Raw genomic sequence first — 20,905 nt, 5'->3', positions numbered from 1 at the left:
TAAAATGAATGTGAAATTTTTCTATAATATCTAGAAATTAATTTTTAAGCTTGAAAACTTTGGTTGGTTTTTTAATTCTATTTTATATAAATATATTATGGATTTAATATCAATTATTTTATTTATTTTATTTTTATGTGGATAATCCATATAACCCATTTAGTCATTGGGTTTTATATAGGCTGCAAATGGTTGAATGGTTGAAGAGATTGAACATGTTGAAAAAAATTATTCAACTAATTTTCACTATTTGCATTGTAAAGGTTGAAGAGGTTGGAAAAAACTATTCAGCCCGTTCAACCCAAAAAGTTGAAAAAATAAACTAATCCTACAGCAAAAATCTTCAACTTGTTCAACCACTATTTTGGAGATGAATGAGCTGAATATTATTCAGCTCAATTTTGTTCAATCCATTTTTTCAATTTTGTGCATCCATTTGCAGCCATAATTGGGTTTGAGTATATAAATTCAACCCATTATAATAAATGGGTCGGATTGAACCCGCCCACAAAAGTCTCTAATCCATGTGGGTATGGGTCGGGTCGGGTCGGGTTACCCATTTTGACACCCCTAGATTCAGTTATGTTTTAATCATTCAGTTTACTTATTAATAGACTATATATTCACCCGCGAGACTATTTTTTAAAATATAATTTCTATATATAAAATTAATGTTTAATTTGTATTTTTAAAAATGTACAATCTTACAAATATAGATATATTAAAAGTTTCATTTCAAAAATGGCATTTCTCATAAAATTCCCTATAGCTAATGGTATGCTTGTAAATAGGTTCCAACTCTAAAATTTATTTGCTAAATGTCTCCAAAGTGTATATATAGATCTTTTGGTGAATATAAGAATACAAATTTTTAAAATAAAAAAAATAATCAAATCACTAAAACTATATGATGTTTGTTATTCTTCTTATATTTTAATCATGATTCCAATCTTTTATTAATAAATCTTTTTTTGTCAGATATACTTTAAATCTTGGGGCAATTTGCCTAATAACCAAAATCATAAATCAAATTAAGTAAATAGCATATAATTTTTAAAAATCAAGAAATACGTATAAGGGAAAGACAAAATTACTATTTTAATGTTTTGGGGGTAAAGGTGGTAGTGGAGGGTGGAGGTGGTCCGGCGAGCGATGGCGGTAGACCGGCGACCGTTGAAAGTAGTCTGGCGACCGGTGGCAGTGGTCCGGTGACCGCTGGCGGTGGTCTGGCTACCGGTGGCGGTGATCCGACTACCGGTGGCTGTGGTCCGGCGACCAGTGGCGATGTTCCGGTGACCAGCGAGGTGGTGTCGGTGGCCAGAAATCCATCATCTCGACGGCCAGAGGTAGTGGTAAGGAGGTGCGATGGTGGTGGTAAGAAGGTGAGAGTGATAGTGGTGGTATATGGTTTGTATAGTTAGATAATTAATTTTTGTTTTTTTCTTGGTTAGTTTTCCCAAATACTCTTAAATCTTTTATATTTTGGAGGAAATCATGAAATCATTTTGGCGAGAAAACACATTATTTATTAGCGGACAGTATCATAGTAAAGAATAGTCAGATTTTTAACAGGAACTTAGAATCACATCTTTCAAGGCAGCCTCCACAAGGTACAGCTAACATATCTAAAATCCCAACTCATCACTTTTATCGCATGATGAAGCTCAAACCTTGTTAAGATCATCCTTTAAACCGGCTTGATTTGTTTTTTTTTTTATATATTGTTTGAGTTTTTACTCGCACAGTAACTAAAGGCGGATTCACATTGGTTGAGAGTGGTGAAACTGTACCAGATGAAATATAAAGTAGCTTGATTTTGTATTAAAATTGTTGATACAAGTGGTTCAGTGGTAATGAATGTACTACTTAATCCAATAGGGAAAGGGTTCAAGTCCCCTTTAAAACAATTTTTTGCTCTTTTTGCACCTGGGCAAAACAGTCGCTCAAAAGTCAAACATGAAAAACAAGTTAAGCCCTATTGGATTAGTTACTTGGTTTAGTAAGCCTTAATATAAACTAGTCCCTATTTTAGTTTAAGACGGAACTGCTCAAATAGAACCAAAAAAAAAAAAACATAACCAACAACTTCTCTTTTTGTACCTGTTTTGTGTGTTTATATAACATCCGCGAACCAAAACTGTGCATTTTGGAGATGGGTGTCGATCGACACCACGAATAGTGTCAATCGACACCATTATTTTCTGGTTCGACCAGATTGACTTAGTTGTCGATTTGGTTTGGTTTGGTTTAAGGAAAACCATTGAACCAAGATATTTGAGGATTTGTAGACAGAAGGGTTTTAGCAAGTTTTGTTTGTCGCCGTTTCATCATTTTGAGAGAAAAAGAGAGAAAATAAGCGTTATTGAGTTTTTGGGAGGATTGGTGAGATTACTTGGTTGTTCTTGAGAGATCTGAAGCTAGGAAGGTGCTAGAAGCTTGCTAGGAGGGTTGGATTCGTTGATGTTGGTCAGAATCTTCCTACAAATAGGTGAGTGAATGACCATGGCTTATCTAAGCTAAGATCTCTACTTTTTCTGTGATTTGGTGCTTATGTGATTGTTTCCTTTTAGTTCTCTATGGTTTATCGTGGCTGCTATGGCTGGGTTTTGCTTCTGAGGATGCATGGAGCGGATTGGAGAAGCTTGGAGGCGAGATTCGGAGTTCCTGATCGAAGGAAAGGTGTCGATCAACACCAACGCGAGGATGGCTCGATAAATTTGGCGAGTGTCGATCAACACCATGTGGAGGTGTCGGTCGACATAAACTAGGGTTTTGGGAATGTCGAGTATGGTGTCGGTCGACACCCTTCTTCAGTTACGATGGAACGATGCGATGCTTTGTATATTGCCTGGTTTGTTTATTTGTTTGTTGTTTGTGGCATGTAGAGATCTTATTGCTTGTGTGTATAGCCCAGTAAATGGGAGGATTACCTCACTGAGTGTTTATAAAATACTCATGCATCTCAATTTGTGTTTGTGGTGCAAGTAAAGGCAAAGTGTGATCGTGGAATCAAGGCAATGAAGATGAGGATGTTCTAGGGACTCGATTGGTTGTTGTCTGACATTGCTAGGGTAATAGAGTTGGGTAATTAGAACATTGTTAGGTTGCTGGTTATGTGTTTCATGTTGTTTGAGTATTGGATATTTGTTATGTTTCACATATTGGTTATTTATTATTAGATATTTATTGGATAATGTATGGTTTATTTTCCGCTGTTTGGTTTGGTTGTGATTAGGTGGCTAGTGGATATGGGACCACTAGTTTAGAGTATTTATTATTTATTAAAAAAAATGGATCTGGTCGTTTTAGTTTGGTATCAGAGCCCTTACGGGTCTAGGTTTGGGTTCACTAGGCTTGGTGATGTAGATGTTTGGGATTTGCATGCTTTGATTGATTATGTGAGTTAGTCAATTGTGTGTGGCATGGAGTCCTAGAACATCCTCTTCGAGCCTACTGTGTGATTCCACGGTGAGTTATGTTTTTGTGTTATGTTTAGATTGCTTGCTTAGCCTTCTGTTCATGGTAGTGCAGATGGTTAGAGAGGATATTGGTGATGGTCGTGGACGTGGACGTGGTCGTGATAGGGGCAGAGGCCCAGCAGTTAGTGATACTGTGGACCAGAGTGTGACAGTTGAGGGTGTTGGCGAGTCACAGGGTGTCCAGGAGGATTCCATGAGTGCTGCCGGAGGGGGCGGTATTGGTGCTCGAGTGGCCGGTGATGCTAGGGTTCTGGGTGTGGGAGTCCCAGTGGGTGGAGTCCCTGGAGTTGACTTTGCTGACTTGTTGGCACAGGTATTGGAGCGGTTGCCGGCAGTGGCACTGGCTCAGGCTCAAGTAGTGCCACCGGTGGTGGCGGAGGAGCGGCAGCCAGTGGCTCTGGATAAGGGAGCTCATTCTCGTTATGTGACTATGCTGAGGGATATGCGTAACATTGATACTGCGCGGTTTTCAGGTGGTACGGATCCTACTGCTGCAGATGCATGGAGGACGAGTGTGGAACGTAACTTCTAGACTCTGAGATGTCTTGAGGAGTTTTGGGTGGACATAGGGGTCCACAATTTGATTGGTGATGCTCAGGTGTGGTGGAGATCAGTGGCTGCTAGGAGAGTGCAGTGGGAGATGACTTGGGCTGACTTCGTGAAGGAGTTGAACCGTTGTTTGGTTTGGTTGTGATTAGGTGACTAGTGGATATGGGACCACTAGTTTAGAGTATTTATTATTTATTACAAAAAAACGGGTCGGGTCGTCTCAGTTTACAATATGGAAAAGGAGATCAGAGCATGGGTGTCGAGTATAGGTCGCTGGAAGGCTTGGATCTTACTGTTTTTCGTCAGTTACAACCAAAACAAGAGATGAGTGCGCGACCATGACTTACCTAAGCGATTAGATGTGTGTTTTATGTGATTGATTGCTTGTGTGCTTGTTTGTGAGTGATTGTCTTGATGGTTGCAGTTTTGGNAAACATAACCAACAACTTCTCTTTTTGTACCTGTTTTGTGTGTTTATATAACATCCGCGAACCAAAACTGTGCATTTTGGAGATGGGTGTCGATCGACACCACGAATAGTGTCAATCGACACCATTATTTTCTGGTTCGACCAGATTGACTTAGTTGTCGATTTGGTTTGGTTTGGTTTAAGGAAAACCATTGAACCAAGATATTTGAGGATTTGTAGACAGAAGGGTTTTAGCAAGTTTTGTTTGTCGCCGTTTCATCATTTTGAGAGAAAAAGAGAGAAAATAAGCGTTATTGAGTTTTTGGGAGGATTGGTGAGATTACTTGGTTGTTCTTGAGAGATCTGAAGCTAGGAAGGTGCTAGAAGCTTGCTAGGAGGGTTGGATTCGTTGATGTTGGTCAGAATCTTCCTACAAATAGGTGAGTGAATGACCATGGCTTATCTAAGCTAAGATCTCTACTTTTTCTGTGATTTGGTGCTTATGTGATTGTTTCCTTTTAGTTCTCTATGGTTTATCGTGGCTGCTATGGCTGGGTTTTGCTTCTGAGGATGCATGGAGCGGATTGGAGAAGCTTGGAGGCGAGATTCGGAGTTCCTGATCGAAGGAAAGGTGTCGATCAACACCAACGCGAGGATGGCTCGATAAATTTGGCGAGTGTCGATCAACACCATGTGGAGGTGTCGGTCGACATAAACTAGGGTTTTGGGAATGTCGAGTATGGTGTCGGTCGACACCCTTCTTCAGTTACGATGGAACGATGCGATGCTTTGTATATTGCCTGGTTTGTTTATTTGTTTGTTGTTTGTGGCATGTAGAGATCTTATTGCTTGTGTGTATAGCCCAGTAAATGGGAGGATTACCTCACTGAGTGTTTATAAAATACTCATGCATCTCAATTTGTGTTTGTGGTGCAAGTAAAGGCAAAGTGTGATCGTGGAATCAAGGCAATGAAGATGAGGATGTTCTAGGGACTCGATTGGTTGTTGTCTGACATTGCTAGGGTAATAGAGTTGGGTAATTAGAACATTGTTAGGTTGCTGGTTATGTGTTTCATGTTGTTTGAGTATTGGATATTTGTTATGTTTCACATATTGGTTATTTATTATTAGATATTTATTGGATAATGTATGGTTTATTTTCCGCTGTTTGGTTTGGTTGTGATTAGGTGGCTAGTGGATATGGGACCACTAGTTTAGAGTATTTATTATTTATTAAAAAAAATGGATCTGGTCGTTTTAGTTTGGTATCAGAGCCCTTACGGGTCTAGGTTTGGGTTCACTAGGCTTGGTGATGTAGATGTTTGGGATTTGCATGCTTTGATTGATTATGTGAGTTAGTCAATTGTGTGTGGCATGGAGTCCTAGAACATCCTCTTCGAGCCTACTGTGTGATTCCACGGTGAGTTATGTTTTTGTGTTATGTTTAGATTGCTTGCTTAGCCTTCTGTTCATGGTAGTGCAGATGGTTAGAGAGGATATTGGTGATGGTCGTGGACGTGGACGTGGTCGTGATAGGGGCAGAGGCCCAGCAGTTAGTGATACTGTGGACCAGAGTGTGACAGTTGAGGGTGTTGGCGAGTCACAGGGTGTCCAGGAGGATTCCATGAGTGCTGCCGGAGGGGGCGGTATTGGTGCTCGAGTGGCCGGTGATGCTAGGGTTCTGGGTGTGGGAGTCCCAGTGGGTGGAGTCCCTGGAGTTGACTTTGCTGACTTGTTGGCACAGGTATTGGAGCGGTTGCCGGCAGTGGCACTGGCTCAGGCTCAAGTAGTGCCACCGGTGGTGGCGGAGGAGCGGCAGCCAGTGGCTCTGGATAAGGGAGCTCATTCTCGTTATGTGACTATGCTGAGGGATATGCGTAACATTGATACTGCGCGGTTTTCAGGTGGTACGGATCCTACTGCTGCAGATGCATGGAGGACGAGTGTGGAACGTAACTTCTAGACTCTGAGATGTCTTGAGGAGTTTTGGGTGGACATAGGGGTCCACAATTTGATTGGTGATGCTCAGGTGTGGTGGAGATCAGTGGCTGCTAGGAGAGTGCAGTGGGAGATGACTTGGGCTGACTTCGTGAAGGAGTTGAACCGTTGTTTGGTTTGGTTGTGATTAGGTGACTAGTGGATATGGGACCACTAGTTTAGAGTATTTATTATTTATTACAAAAAAACGGGTCGGGTCGTCTCAGTTTACAATATGGAAAAGGAGATCAGAGCATGGGTGTCGAGTATAGGTCGCTGGAAGGCTTGGATCTTACTGTTTTTCGTCAGTTACAACCAAAACAAGAGATGAGTGCGCGACCATGACTTACCTAAGCGATTAGATGTGTGTTTTATGTGATTGATTGCTTGTGTGCTTGTTTGTGAGTGATTGTCTTGATGGTTGCAGTTTTGGGCGTCACGTACGTTGTGGTGACGGTTGGAGCCGAGAGAGATTGTGTTTGGCAATGTTTGGCGCGACTGTATCGATTGACGCCAGGAGGGCATCGATCGATGCAACGATGATTTTGGTGGATATGTGAGGGAGCATCGATCGATGCTAGGAGGGCATTGATCGACACAAGGGTTCAGCGTCGATCGTGACGACGAGGGGTGTCGGTCGACATATGTGTTCAGAGTTGTCTAGTTTGCTTGTTTTGTGTGTTGTTTGTGTTTGTCTTTTCGCTTGTGTGTATAGCCCAGTAGATGGGAGGATCACATCATTGAGTATTTCTGGTAATACTCACGCATCCCATTGTTTTTGTGGTGCAGGTAAAGCGAAAGTGACTGTGGAATCAAGTCGATGATGAGGAGAATGTTTTAGTGGCTCGTTGATGTGTTGTGTGGTTTCCATTAGGTTACTAGAGTGGGTTATTAGAATGACGTTAGGTTGCTGATTTATTGCTTCTTGATATTATTGAATTAATGGTTGTTAGTATTGTTTATTTGTGCATTCGTTTATTGGTTACTGGATTAATGAGTTTGGTTTAAGTTATATGTTGTTGTTTAATTGGGGTTATGATGTTAGTGAATATATTATCATTGGTTTAATATTATATTAAAACAAAAAAATGGATCCGGTCTTTTCGAAAAGATAATTTAAATAAGGATTTACAAAATTTTGGTGGTAAAAGATAATAACAAAACTACAAAAGAAAACTCTTGATAGATGGAAAAGAAACTCAGGAAACGGAAAAAAAGGAAGTGTTTTCTGGCTTTATAAGAGACTAGTATATGACTTGTGCATACGCACAGTATTATTATTTGTAATAATATAAAGTAACAGAATTATTATTTGTAATAAAATAATATATAGCTAATTATTAATTTAGAATAAAGTAATATAATTTTAAGTAATTTGACAATATAATTTGGTTGAATGTTAGCAAATTTTGATGTTACTGTACTAAAAGGAAATTAATGTGGAAAAAGTAAGATATTTTAAATATTTTACATTATAATTTGGTTGAATATTTGCAATTTTTTATGTTACTATTAAAAGTAAATGTACAAATTAAAGACTAAAATTTGTGTAACTTATTTGCAACACCACATAAGCTCATATAAATTTAATTTCTGAAAGTAGATATTTAAACTGTTATTAATATAAAATCTAATATATATATATATATATATATATATATATATTTTTTTTCACAAACCACAAAACGTTTCCTTTTACTCTTAAGAAATAAAAGAAAGGAGATGAGATAAACCCTCTCTGCTCAGTCGGAGATATACTTCGCCGCCGAGTTTCGATGTGCTCCAACGTCGTCCATGCATTCCTCTTTCTCTCACCACCGTTCTTTCATCGTCCTCTTTCTTCTTTATCGAATACATGCTGAACATGTATTCGCCAAACCCTTCATCTCTTCTTCACCACCAAATGAGCCCCAAAACAGATTATTTTAATTGTTGAGGAATAACAGGCTCCTGTTCTCTCTGCGACTCTCCTGCACAAACATAACAACACACAACAATTAAAAGATAAACTACACAGTCTACACCTATGCAGAGAAAGAAACAATCTTCAAATAAAACATATGTTAACTGACCATGGCTCAAGCCCGTTTGCTTTGCTAGCATGAGCATATCAGAGTCCTTTGGGTAACTATTCATGTTTACAAAAACAAATCAGCATTTTTTTATGAAGAATGTGCGTGTAGAGAAAGATACATAAGAGACTTACACGGGTGTAGAAAATGCTCATAGAGCCAAGTACGGAGAATTAAAACAGAGGAGGCTGTGGTTGTTCGAACCGAGGGTATGGATCTGGTGGCTTGCCGTGAATACGATGGTGGTGACTGGTAAAGTGGTAATCAAAGATAAAAGTTGTTTTGTCGTGCTATGATTTTTTGTGTTTCAAATTTTGGTTTTTAGAGAAAGTTGAAGAGAGAATAAATTAAAATTGGATTTATATAGAAGATGGATTTGTTGTAAACCACCATGAACACCACGTTAGTGGGAGTAAAATTAGGGATGGTTTAAACTGTTGTGTTTGTCGCAATGGAGAAAACGCTAAAGAACGTGAACAAATAAGCGGTGGGGTTTTCAAGCTTCTAGGTTCACAAAAGGTTGGGCTTATAATACACATACAGCAAATCAAAACCATTAATAAGTCCAGAGGTTTGTTACAGTTTCGTACATGAGATTGGTTAAGTGGTTTTCTGAAAAAATATTCCTATTTTTTTTACACGATCTGGTGTACATTTGTTCTTGTTTTTTTTTTCAAAATAAAAAAGAACACAAAATCTGATGTGGCTTTATTTGATTGGACGTGTGATTTGTGGTTTATAAGATAAAGGATTTAGAATTAGGAAAACAAACAAAAACAAATATGTGAGAGATAAAACTGTAATTCATAGTTGCAAAAAGGAGATAGAGATCATGGGTGAACAGCTAGAGGAAAGTAGGACCGTAAATAAAAATAAATGTTTTGTAATTTTTTTTTTCTCGAATAATAGGTGTAAGAAAGTATAAGGTTTTGGACAGTTTGTTTCTTTGGCATGATTTCAATATATTTTCAATATATTTTTATGAATTATAAATATTAATCTATATACCCAATTGACCAGAAAATTAAATCTGTACCATGCTTTATTTCATAATTAGTTCTCTCTCCTCTCTATATTCTTTTTACCACATTTCTCCTTCTTTTTTTTATGCTAACTACAAAAATGCCATTAAACATTTAAAAAATATTTAAACTTTAGAATATCAGTGTTAATGTTCATAAACCAATGTTATTGATCGTAATAATGTTCATGTAATCGACATACACTGTTCACTATACAAGATGGTAAAACATTTTGCATTTTAGTGTATACTTATTTGTTTATCATGCTAAATAAAATGATATCGCGATAAATTACTTATTGATATCAATATAAACATCAGAATTTAAATCAAATTTTGATGATATTTGTTTAGGTAAAAACATAATATGAGTTTGATGATTATTTATTGGACTAACACGTTCACAAAAAAATATGTATCAATAAATTTATGAATATATATTTTTAAATTATATTATATCGTAATAAAGTTATGATTTAGGTGATAAATTTATATTTATCATGCTAACTTAATTATTATATCAAAAATATAAAACTACCGGTGAGGTTTTCGATTGTTATTTGAGATAGTTAACTATTTTATTAGCATGATATATACTAATATAGTTTTTAGTAACATGATAGAACATTAACAATGCAAAATATTGTATGTTTAACGACGAAAACACTGTTTATAACTGATGTAAGAACAGGAGCTGAATTACCGGCTGTAGCAGTAGCTGAAGTATTACATGACAGACTTCTTGATGTACAACCTGAAGAACTTCCCGATAAACTGCCTGAAGTACTTTTTGGAGAGAACCAGCTTGTACCAGTTGAGGAGAACTACGATATCCTTCCGATATGTGCAAGAATCAGAAACAAACATACTTTGGAGCTGACCACTGGAACTAGAAGTGATGCGGACCTTCAACGGGCTGAAAGATCATATCGTTGGAATGGAACCGTTGCACTCTTTTTCTCTTATCTAGGGTTTTTCCCAATGGGTTTACCTAGAAAGGTTTTTAATGAGGCAACATACTTCCACATATCTTCCTACACACATTCCAATGTGGAAGATCAAAAAAAGTCACCCTTGTTTTGAGCTAGTTCAAGGCATGGTTCAGGGAGCCCTTCCGCAAGTCAATCATCACTCAAAATGGACCTTTCCATAAATGGCTCAAACCAAAGCATCCCTTGGCGTCCTGGAGAGCTTCTATATCATTTGGAGACTTCACCACACATCTTAGGATGCACCCCACCTCACTTGACAAAGCCAAAGTGCAACTTTCCTTATTTGGATCTGTTTGTCTTTATGACACAGTGGCTTTTTCCTTATTCAGTGTTGCGCCTTTGTGAGACTTTCAAGACCATCCAGAAGCTTCCTAGAATGTATCTAGACGTCCCAAGAAGCCACAACTTCGGCCCCAAGTTATCAAGACTCAAGGTGCATCACAACTTTCCAGATTTGGCCGATATTCTCATTCAATTTTCAACGACCATAATTATCATTAATTGTGGAGATTTCTTTCTTTATTTCAGCATATAGATGTTGTAATTGAGCCTCTATATAAGCTCTATCACGTTTTACCTTTGAAGACACGTTTTTGAATAATAAGAAATTCCAGTTTGCTTCAACACTTTGTGTTTTGAATCAAATCCTTGTTCATGCGAGTTCTAGGTAGTTTGTGGAATCAAACAACTTAGGTTTCGTGTAGAGTCTCTGATCCTTGCGAGGAATAGCCCTTGGATCATATTCTCTAGCCCTCGGTGTTGTGGAATCAGCATCAAACCGGTTACTTTCCACCATATCGCTTCCGCCAAGCTTCTAAGTCTTTGAGTCCGTGAGTCTTGTCTTGGTGGATTCTGAGGCTTGTATCATTGGTATCAGAGCTTAAACGCTCCTATCTTACTAGGTTATTTTGTTTTTGTTTTTTATTTTAATTCAGTTTTAAAATTTCATACAAAAACCATAAAAAAAAAGTCTGTTTTCATTTGTATTATTGCTTGAATTTTATAAAATTAAAAAAATAATCATAAAAATTATTTTCCTTCTGTTTTAGCTTATATAAAGTCTTAAAAAACCCATAAAAAAAATTTGTTGTTAATTTTAAAATTCGTTTGCTATTTCTGATTTGAATTCTGTTCCGATCTGTCTCAGTTTTTGCTGTTTGGCTTAGTTCAGATATCTATTGATCTCTCTTGTTTATCTTTGAATTTTGCAAGGAACTATGGGAGACGAAAATCCTATCACACTAGAGACCATCATGACTGCGCTCACTACTATGAACGTCAACATGACAACCATGTCAACACGGCTCATCCAACTGGAGCAAATGAATCAGAATGCACCACCACTCATGCCAAGGAAGGAACCTGCAGCCTGAAGTTCAAGGAGGCAACTATGATCCTCATCAAGAAGAGGAACCACCAGACTTACAACCTCAACAGCAGCACGTGGCCTTTGATCAACCCAATCGAAGAGCTCAAGGAGACCGAAACCGTGTTCGTGAAGATGAGAGAAACCTACCACCTGAAGTGAAGCTCACTGCACCTACCTTTGCGGGAAAAATTGATCCTTCAGCTTACTTGGAATGGGAAAAGAGGATGGAGCACCTCTTTGAGTATTATCACTACACAGAGCCAAAGAAGATAGCCCTAGCTGTTGCAAGTCTCACGGATCATGCACTAGCTTGGTGGGACAGAGAAGTAGCTGAGAAGAGGAGGCTTAGATACCAACAAATCACACGCTGGCCTGACATGAAGTTTGAGCTTCGCAAAAGGTATGTACCACCTCATTATTACCGCGATTTACTAAAACAATTTCGTGCTTTGTTTCAGGGATCTAGGAGTGTAGAAGAGTATTATGAGGAATTTGAACTCATAAGAAGCCGTCTCGAGCTTGAGGAGACCGAGGAGTCTCTCATGTCCCAGTTTGTAGATGGCCTCCAAGATCGTATACAACGCAAAGTGGAGACGCAGCCCTACCACTCCCTACAAGAAGTTCTACACCTCGCCATGCAACGTGAGCAACAAATAAAAAAAAAGACAAATCCTCGGACTAAAGCCAAAGACACCTCGTGGAGCCAGCCACAACCCACAACGGTTCAAGCACCACCACCGCAAACTATAGACAAAGGAAAATCCATTGTTGTTGATTCTCGTTTCAAATCAAATGTTCACCGTGCCGAGCAAGGTAAGTCCTCTAACCCTCAAAGATCACATGAAATAATTTGTTATAAATGCCAAGGCAGGGGACATGTGGCGAAAGAGTGCCCCAACAAGCGAGTCATGGTGATCACCACCGACGGTTATGACTCACAAGATGAAGTCGATCCAGTGCAAGCCGATGCAACCACCATCTATGCCGATGAAGGCGAGCTGCTAGTCATACAAAGAGTACTCTCAGCCCAACAAACAACGAATGAGCCTGAACAAAGAGAAAACTTGTTTCATTCTCGTTGCACCATCAAGGATAAGGTATGTCACTTAATTGTGGATAGTGGTTCCTGCACTAATATTGCTAGTGTTACTCTTATTGAGAAGCTAGGACTCAACACCACTAATCACCCGAGGCCGTATAAGCTCAAATGGCTTAATGACAAAGAGGAGATAAAGGTGTCAAAACAAGTCGAAGTGCCATTCTCTATCGGAAAATACCAAGATCAAGTCTTGTGTGATGTTGCACCCATGCAAGCTGGGCATGTTCTACTTGGTAGACCTTGGCAATATGATCGTGATGTCCAACATAACGGGCGTACCAATCACTATTCGTTTAGCCTCAACAACAGCAAGTTTACTCTTGCTCCATTAGACCAAAAAGAAGTTCGTGCAATGCAAGCAAAATCAAAGGTATGTGCTAATACACGGTTTAGTTGCTATGTTGATAAGTCCTATTTTCCTCCAATCACGGATATGACGCACTTGTCTTTGCCAAAAGACCCACTTTCAGATTTTGGAGCTAAAAAGGAGCAACTTATAACACCCCATGGTGTATCTATCACGGTGAACCACACGCCTACACTAGAGTTGAATGCCGCAAAAGGAGTCTACCACTCAATGCTGCTCCAAGATGAACCACCTGATGCACCAATCCGCCATCAAGCAAAGCAATACCAAGGTAAGACTTTAGAGTCCCAAAACCGCATGAAAGCTAACTTGCTTTCTCTTGATGCAGATAAAATAGTTTCGAGGTCGAAACTCATTCAAGGGGGAGGGGATGATGTAAGAACGGGAGCTGAATTACCGGCTGTAGCAGTAGCTGAAGTACTACATGACAAACTTCTTGATGTACAACCTGAAGAACTTCCCGATAAACTGCCTGAAGTACTTTTTGGAGAGAACCAGCTTGTACCAGTTGAGGAGAACTATGATATCCTTCCGATATGTGCAAGAATCAGAAACAAACATACTTTGGAGCTGACCACTGGAACTAGAAGTGATGCGGACCTTCAACGGGCTGAAAGATCATATCGTTGGAATGGAACCGTTGCACTCTTTTTCCCTTATCTAGGGTTTTTCCCAATGGGTTTACCTAGAAAGGTTTTTAATGAGGCAACCTACTTTCACATATCTTCCTACACATATTCCAATGTGGAAGATCAAAGAAAGTCACCTTTGTTTCGAGCTAGTTCAAGGCATGGTTCAGGGAGCCCTTCCGCAAGTCAATCATCACTCAAAATGGACCTTTCCATAAATGGCTCAAACCAAAGCATCCCTTGGCGTCCTGGAGAGCTTCTATATCATTTGGAGACTTCACCACACATCTTAGGATGCACCCCACCTCACTTGACAAAGCCAAAGTGCAACTTTCCTTATTTGGATCTGTTTGTCTTTATGACACAGCGGCCTTTTCCTTATTCAGTGTTGCGCCTTTGTGAGACTTTCAAGACCATCCAGAAGCTTCCTAAAATGTATCTAGACGTCCCAAGAAGCCACAACTTCGGCCCCAAGTTATCAAGACTCAAGGTGCATCACAACTTTCCAGATTTGGCCGATATTCTCATTCAATTTTCAACGACCATAATTATCATTAATTGTGGAGATTTCTTTCTTTATTTCAGCATATAGATGTTGTAATTGAGCCTCTATATAAGCTCTATCACGTTTTACCTTTGAAGACACGTTTTTGCATAATAAGAAATTTCAGTTTGCTTCAACACTTTGTGTCTTGAATCAAATCCTTGTTCCTGCGAGTTCTAGGTAGTTTGTGGAATCAAACAACTTAGGTTTCGTGTAGAGTCTCTGATCCTCGCGAGGAATAGCCCTTGGATCATATTCTCTAGCCCTTGGTGTTGTGGAATCAGCATCAACCCGGTTACTCTCCATCATATCGCTTCCGCCCAAGCTTCTAAGTCTTTGAGTCCGTGAGTCTTGTCTTGGTGGATTCCGAGACTGGTATCATTGGTATCAGAGCTTAAACGCTCCTATCTTACCAGGTTATTTNTTTTGAATAATAAGAAATTTCAGTTTGCTTCAACACTTTGTGTTTTGAATCAAATCCTTGTTCATGCGAGTTCTAGGTAGTTTGTGGAATCAAACAATTTAGGTTTCGTGTAGAGTCTCTGATCCTTGCGAGGAATAGCTCTTGGATCATATTCTCTAGCCCTCGGTGTTGTGGAATCAGCATCAAACCGGTTACTTTCCACCATATCGCTTCCGCCAAGCTTCTAAGTCTTTGAGTCCGTGAGTCTTGTCTTGGTGGATTCTGAGGCTTGTATCAATAACTAGTAACAAGAAAAACACATTGTTCAGTTGTGGTTATTTACTTACTTATCATTGTAAATCACATTTTACTGCGATAAGTTTATAAATAATTTGGTAAAAATATATTTATCACGCTAAATTATTTATTATATGATAGTATCTGTTTGTATACTTTTATAACGTAGTTATTGCCTTATTTTATATATTATGATATATTTATTTACAAGATACTTTAATTGTTAGATTAAATTTATATGCTAACATTTTATATATGTTGTTAATTAATTTGTTATCTACACATCAAAACTGAACTCACAAAAATGTGACAATAGTAGCCATCGACGATTCATCTTTTTTGATCGATTAACAGCACTAAAACCTTATTTCACGGCACCTCTGCCGTTTCCATCTCCGTTTCAGCCCACCGATTCGTTTGATCTAAGTTCACAACACTACCTATTTCTCAGCTGTAACTACCGCAACGGAGAGAATCACCACCACCGAGAGAATCACCACCACCACCATCAAACACTCACAACTAATTTTGTCAATAAAACTTAACCATCGCTTTGCCAGAAAACTTAAACATATATTATCATCTTCATCGTCGTCGCATCCGTGTACGACTCTGTTTTGATTTTGTGTTGTTGAAACCTCACTCTGTTTTAATTTTGTCACGATGAAACTTTTGGCCAAAGGGATAAGGCCTTTAAAAAATAAAATAATATAGAAATGCATTTAAGGTTTTTGACCAAAACAAAAAAGAGAGAGAGAGAAAAAAAGTATTTAAGGCTATTATTGTCTCATGCCTCTATACGTATATGTCAAACAGGGTGTAGGAGAGAGAACTAATTATCAAGTCTTCTGTGGGTACAGATTGATAATACTCATTATAAATTATAAAAAAAAACGAAAAATACTTAGGTCTCCATTCATCCCTTTTTCTCTCAGCCAATCAGAATCTTCCATCTAATATTTCATTTAAAAAATAAATCAAAATTAAATTAAAAAGCAAATCAAATTAAGGAAACAAATTCTGTATACTTTTAATTAAGAAAATTTAAATATTAGCTTGGTTTAGATTTTTAAAATTAGAATAAAATTATATGTCGGTTTGGGTTTACAAATGAATTGGTTAGGGTTTAGATTTTACAACTAAAACGAAATTATATGTCGGTTTGGTTTTACAAATGAGGTGGTTAGGGTTTAGATTTTACAATTAGAATGAAATTATATGTCGGTTTGGGTACAAATGAGATGGTTAAGGTTTAGATTTTACAAGTAGAACAAAATTATATGTCGGTTTGGGTTCACAAATGAGATGTTAGGGTTTAGATTTCACGATTAGAACAAAATTATATGTCGGTTTGGGTTCACAAATGAGATGGTTAGGGTTTAGATTTTACAAGTAGAACGAAATTATATATCGGTTTGGGTTCACAAATGAGATGGTTAGGGTTTAGATTTTATATATGTTGGTTTGGGTTTATTAAAGAGCGGTTTAAATTTTTTTAATTTTATAATAATATATACAGATTTTATTTCCTTATCTTATAAGGGGGTGAATGGAGAGGTTCACCCTAGGGGTGAACCCAAGTATTGTTCAAAAAAACCTATGTGGCATATTATAAAATATATTCTTTTTCCTACTGTTAACGAAAAAAGGTTAAAATAGTTCTCTTCCTTAGCTCTATACCTACGTTTCTCTACTACGACGCGCACTTCACAATCAACTGTTCACGATTCTTATAGTTAATCGTGGTGAAATCGGATTCGATACTCCTAAATCTTCAGAATCTTCAGGTACGTGACGTCTTAGTTTTTACCTCCGCTTTTATGTGTTTAAATAATTTTTTTTTTTTTTTTTTGAAAAAATGTCTTTAAATTATAACTCTTGATTAGTTTTAGTTTATGGTTCGCGGTAAGGTTAGTGTCGAACGTTAAGGTGGTTTCTAAAGTACCGATAATGATTATCTTTCAAGAGCTAAACTCTATTGCAGTTATCTTAATTATGTCTATTACTTTATTAAAAAACTTGATTACTCAAGATTGCTTGAAAGAACTTATCAAAAAAGAAAAGATAGCTTGAAACAGATTCAAGAAGGATGGTCCTTAACTTTCAGGAAGGATGGTCTTACATACAGAAAGGTATTACCAAGCTAATAAAAATTATAGAAGGAGAGCCTGAACCACCATTTGAAGTTACGCATTATATGAAATTATACACGTACGTAAGCCTTCATATGTAATGTTTGTTTGTGAACAGCTCTATATATACGTACGGGTACCTACAACAGGAGCTTCTTATGTATGTAACAGGACTATCTACAGTATGTGCATTCAGAGTACCGATGATGATTACTCACAACAGCTTTATGATAAGTTTCGCCAAGTAATTGAAGATTATACTATATATCCAAACAGTGAGTACCAAAGTTTTATGTCTTGGCTTGATTCTTGGATATTGTGCAAATAAGACATGTTAAAAAAATCCCTAATCCAGCAGTTTAATATTTCTTTTATGTGTTGTTTAGGTGTTGCCTTCTTTAAGGGAGAAGCATGATGAATATATGTTAGAAGAGCTTGTAACGAGGTGGAATAAACATAATGTTTTTGTTAGATGGTTAGCCAGATTCTTTAATTATATTGACCGTGACTTCGTTTGTCGGAGAGGCGGCGCCATTCTAACACTGAGAGAAGTTGGTTTGACATGCTTCCACGACCTGGTTTGTCATGAAAATTCCTATATGTTCTAATTTCTCACTGCCTGTGAACCTTTTTTGTAAGCTTCGATATGCAATTATTTACCTCAGGTTTATCGTGAGCTGCACTCCACTGCCAAAGAAGCTGTATTAACACTTGTAAGAATTTGGTATCAGTAATGAAAAAATGTCTGGTTCAGCCTATAATTGTTGTTTCTATCTAACACAAATGGTATTTGCCAGATTCATAAAGAACGGGAGGGCGAAGATATTGATAGGGAACTAGTGAAAAGCTTAGTAGATGTCTATGTGAAGAATGGGATGGGAACTTTGGAAACATATGAAGAGGATTTTGAAATATTCTTGCTTCAAGATACTGCTTCTTACTATTCTTCCAAGGCGTCAAAGTGGATAGAGGATGATTTTTGTCCTGATTACATGCTAAAGGCATGTCTCCTCCAGTTACCATTCTTGGGACTGTGTTTTTCCTTGGGTTATATTTATTAACGTCAGTAATTTTATAACAGGTTGAGGAGTATCTGACAAGGGAGAGGGAGAGAGTCACTCATTACCTTCATTCAACCACTGAACCCAAAATAGTTGAGGTTGGTTGTAACACATATTCTCTGAATTATAATTGATTAGATGTATATATGCAAAACACTTATAGTGTTTGTTTTGTTTCTGAATGCAGAAAGTACAAAATGAATTGTTGGTAGTGGTTGCAAAACAGCTTCTAGAAAATGAGCACTCAGGATGCCGTGCTTTGCTAAGAGATTACAAGGTATACCACTTTTTATTATTATTATTATTTTATATTCTTAAGCAAATTATCATCTTCAATTAACTCTTAATTTCTATATTACTTTTAGATGGATGATCTCTCTAGGATGTACAGGCTTTATCATCCAATCCCTCAAGGGTTGGAACCTATTGCATACTTATTCAAGCAGGTTTTGTTTTTATATTAAACTCACCTGTAATTTGTTTCCAAATATTGATCTTTAATTGATTCATGACAATATTGGCTTTAATTGAAGATTTATATATATAGCATATCATTGAAGAAGGGACTTCCCTTGTAAAAAAAAACCGACGAGGTATCTGCTAATCAGGTTCATATTATTTGTGCTCTGTACGTGGAGTCGAAAATTTTATAATTAGATGTTAGTTTACTCCCTTAGTCCCTTTCTGATTGCTAAGAATTTTCTATTCCCTTTCATGGCTTCAGGTAGTAAATGAGCTACAAGACAAGTACATGGTCTATGTCATTAAGTGTTTTCAGAACCACACCCTCTTCCATAAGGTGTGAATGTTAACCTCTATCTTAATTTTTTTTCCACAGTATCATATAATATTGAATGACCATAATTTCATTTAATGCATTTTGTAGGCATCAAAAGAGGCATTTGAAACCTTAAGAAGAGAGGGAGGAATTGAGAAGCTAGAGTAATTTAGAAAGAATATTTATATTCTTCTTCATATTTTCAAATGTCAATGTATTCAACTCTGTTTGTTAAAATAAATCATTTTGTAATATAACCAAATTTATATTTTATTACTTGCTATATACTACTCAAAATAAACAAACAAAATTAGATATGCATTATATTATTAAACATGGTAAATCATTAATGCCTACTAGATGTAACATCCCAGTTTCAAAAATTATCGTAGGACATGTAGAAAAGTTTAAAATAATTGATTTGGTTACTAAAGTGCACTTATTTTTTAGTAAACCATCCGAGATAATTCCATAGTTAAGGGTGTTCGAACTAGAAAAATTTCACAACGGGTGAAATACTAGAAAATGATTGTTGGTACCGTGTGATTGTGAGGACAAAGCACGGAAAATACATTTGGTGATTTGTAGCACCGGTACACAAGTTTTAAAACTTTCTGGATGTAATATATACCATCCGTCGGATAAAGTTTTGGACTCACATGACGAGAAAGAACGTGTAAGTGTAACCTGTTGGAATAAGCTTGAAGAAGCCTTGAGTGAGAAGATAAGTCCTAATCCTAGAATAATTGTGTTTACTAAGAGATAAGGTCTAATGTACTTAGGAGTTATCTAAGTACTAGTAGGATTAGGAATAAGAAAAGGTTATATAAGGATATGTTGAGATGTGACATAACTTATAAGGTTTTGTGAGAAGAGAGATTGAGAGCTTAAGTTTTGAGAGAGTTTCTTAAGCTAAATAAAAGTGAGTTGTGCTTTTAATTCTTGTGTTCATTACGAAACCTTTGTGTTCTAGATTTGGTATCAGAGCTTGAGTTTTTTACCAAGAAAACATGGCCGAGCTTACCGTAGCAACATCACGACCTAAGGAAGGAGGAGGATCTCCTTCTATTGTTTGTCCTATGCTAACATCGACTAATTACACCGTGTGGGCGATGAAGATGAGAATTGCTCTTCGAGTACACAAAGTCTGGGATGCCATCGAACCTGAGACCGAGCAGATTAATCCAGATCATAATGATATAGCTATGGCGTTATTATTCCAATCAATACCGGAAAGTCTAACGCTTCAAGTTGGAGAACTTGATACGGCTAAGAAAGTGTGAGATTCAATTCGATCTAGGAACGTTGGAGCTGAAAGAGTTCGAGAAGCAAGACTTCAAACTTTGATGGCAGAGTTTGAAAGACTGAAGATGAAAGAATCTGAAACCATTGATGATTTTTCAGGAAAGTTATCCACGATATCTTCACAATCAGCTGCTCTAGGAGCTAACATAGAAGAGTCGAAGATAGTCAAGAAATTTCTGAGCAGCCTTCCTCGAAAAAAATTCATCCAGATAGTTGCTTCTCTAGAACAAGTTCTAGATTTAAACACCATCAGCTTTGTAGACATTGTTGGCAGATTGAAAGCTTATGAGGAACGTATTCGTGAAGAAGAGGAAGTTCAAGAGGAACTAGGAAAACTGATGTACACGGAATCACAACCTAATCAACAATACCGAGATTCACAAACTAATCAGCCATACAGAGATTACAGTAATGAATCCGGA

The 20,905-nt window shown here is 37.5% G+C and overlaps 1 protein-coding gene across 1 annotated transcript; it reads left to right on the top strand.

Annotated features, from left to right (window-relative positions):
* On the top strand, positions 12,910 to 19,346 carry LOC104787175 (putative cullin-like protein 2). The gene is made up of 12 exons (XM_019245317.1): positions 12,910 to 12,945; positions 17,315 to 17,418; positions 17,511 to 17,608; positions 17,724 to 17,917; positions 18,005 to 18,052; positions 18,137 to 18,340; positions 18,421 to 18,498; positions 18,588 to 18,677; positions 18,766 to 18,846; positions 18,948 to 18,993; positions 19,129 to 19,199; positions 19,287 to 19,346. The coding sequence occupies exons 1-12, from the start codon at positions 12,910 to 12,912 to the stop codon at positions 19,344 to 19,346; spliced, it is 1,110 nt and encodes a 369-aa protein (XP_019100862.1).

The sequence above is a fragment of the Camelina sativa genome, chromosome 5, assembly GCF_000633955.1.
Source record: "Camelina sativa cultivar DH55 chromosome 5, Cs, whole genome shotgun sequence".
Taxonomy (NCBI): Eukaryota; Viridiplantae; Streptophyta; class Magnoliopsida; order Brassicales; family Brassicaceae; genus Camelina; species Camelina sativa.
This window is presented reverse-complemented; position numbering and strand designations above follow the sequence as displayed.

What these genes read in the sequence shown, in the direction of transcription:
- LOC104787175 (XM_019245317.1), top strand. Translation starts at nt 12,910, where the DNA reads ATGAGCCTGAACAAAGAGAAAACTTGTTTCATTCTC. An exon ending in CTTTGCTAAGAGATTACAAG is followed by an intron (nt 18,678 to 18,765) that starts GTATACCACTTT and finishes TATTACTTTTAG; the next exon opens with ATGGATGATCTCTCTAGGAT. An exon ending in TTGCATACTTATTCAAGCAG is followed by an intron (nt 18,847 to 18,947) that starts GTTTTGTTTTTA and finishes TTATATATATAG; the next exon opens with CATATCATTGAAGAAGGGAC.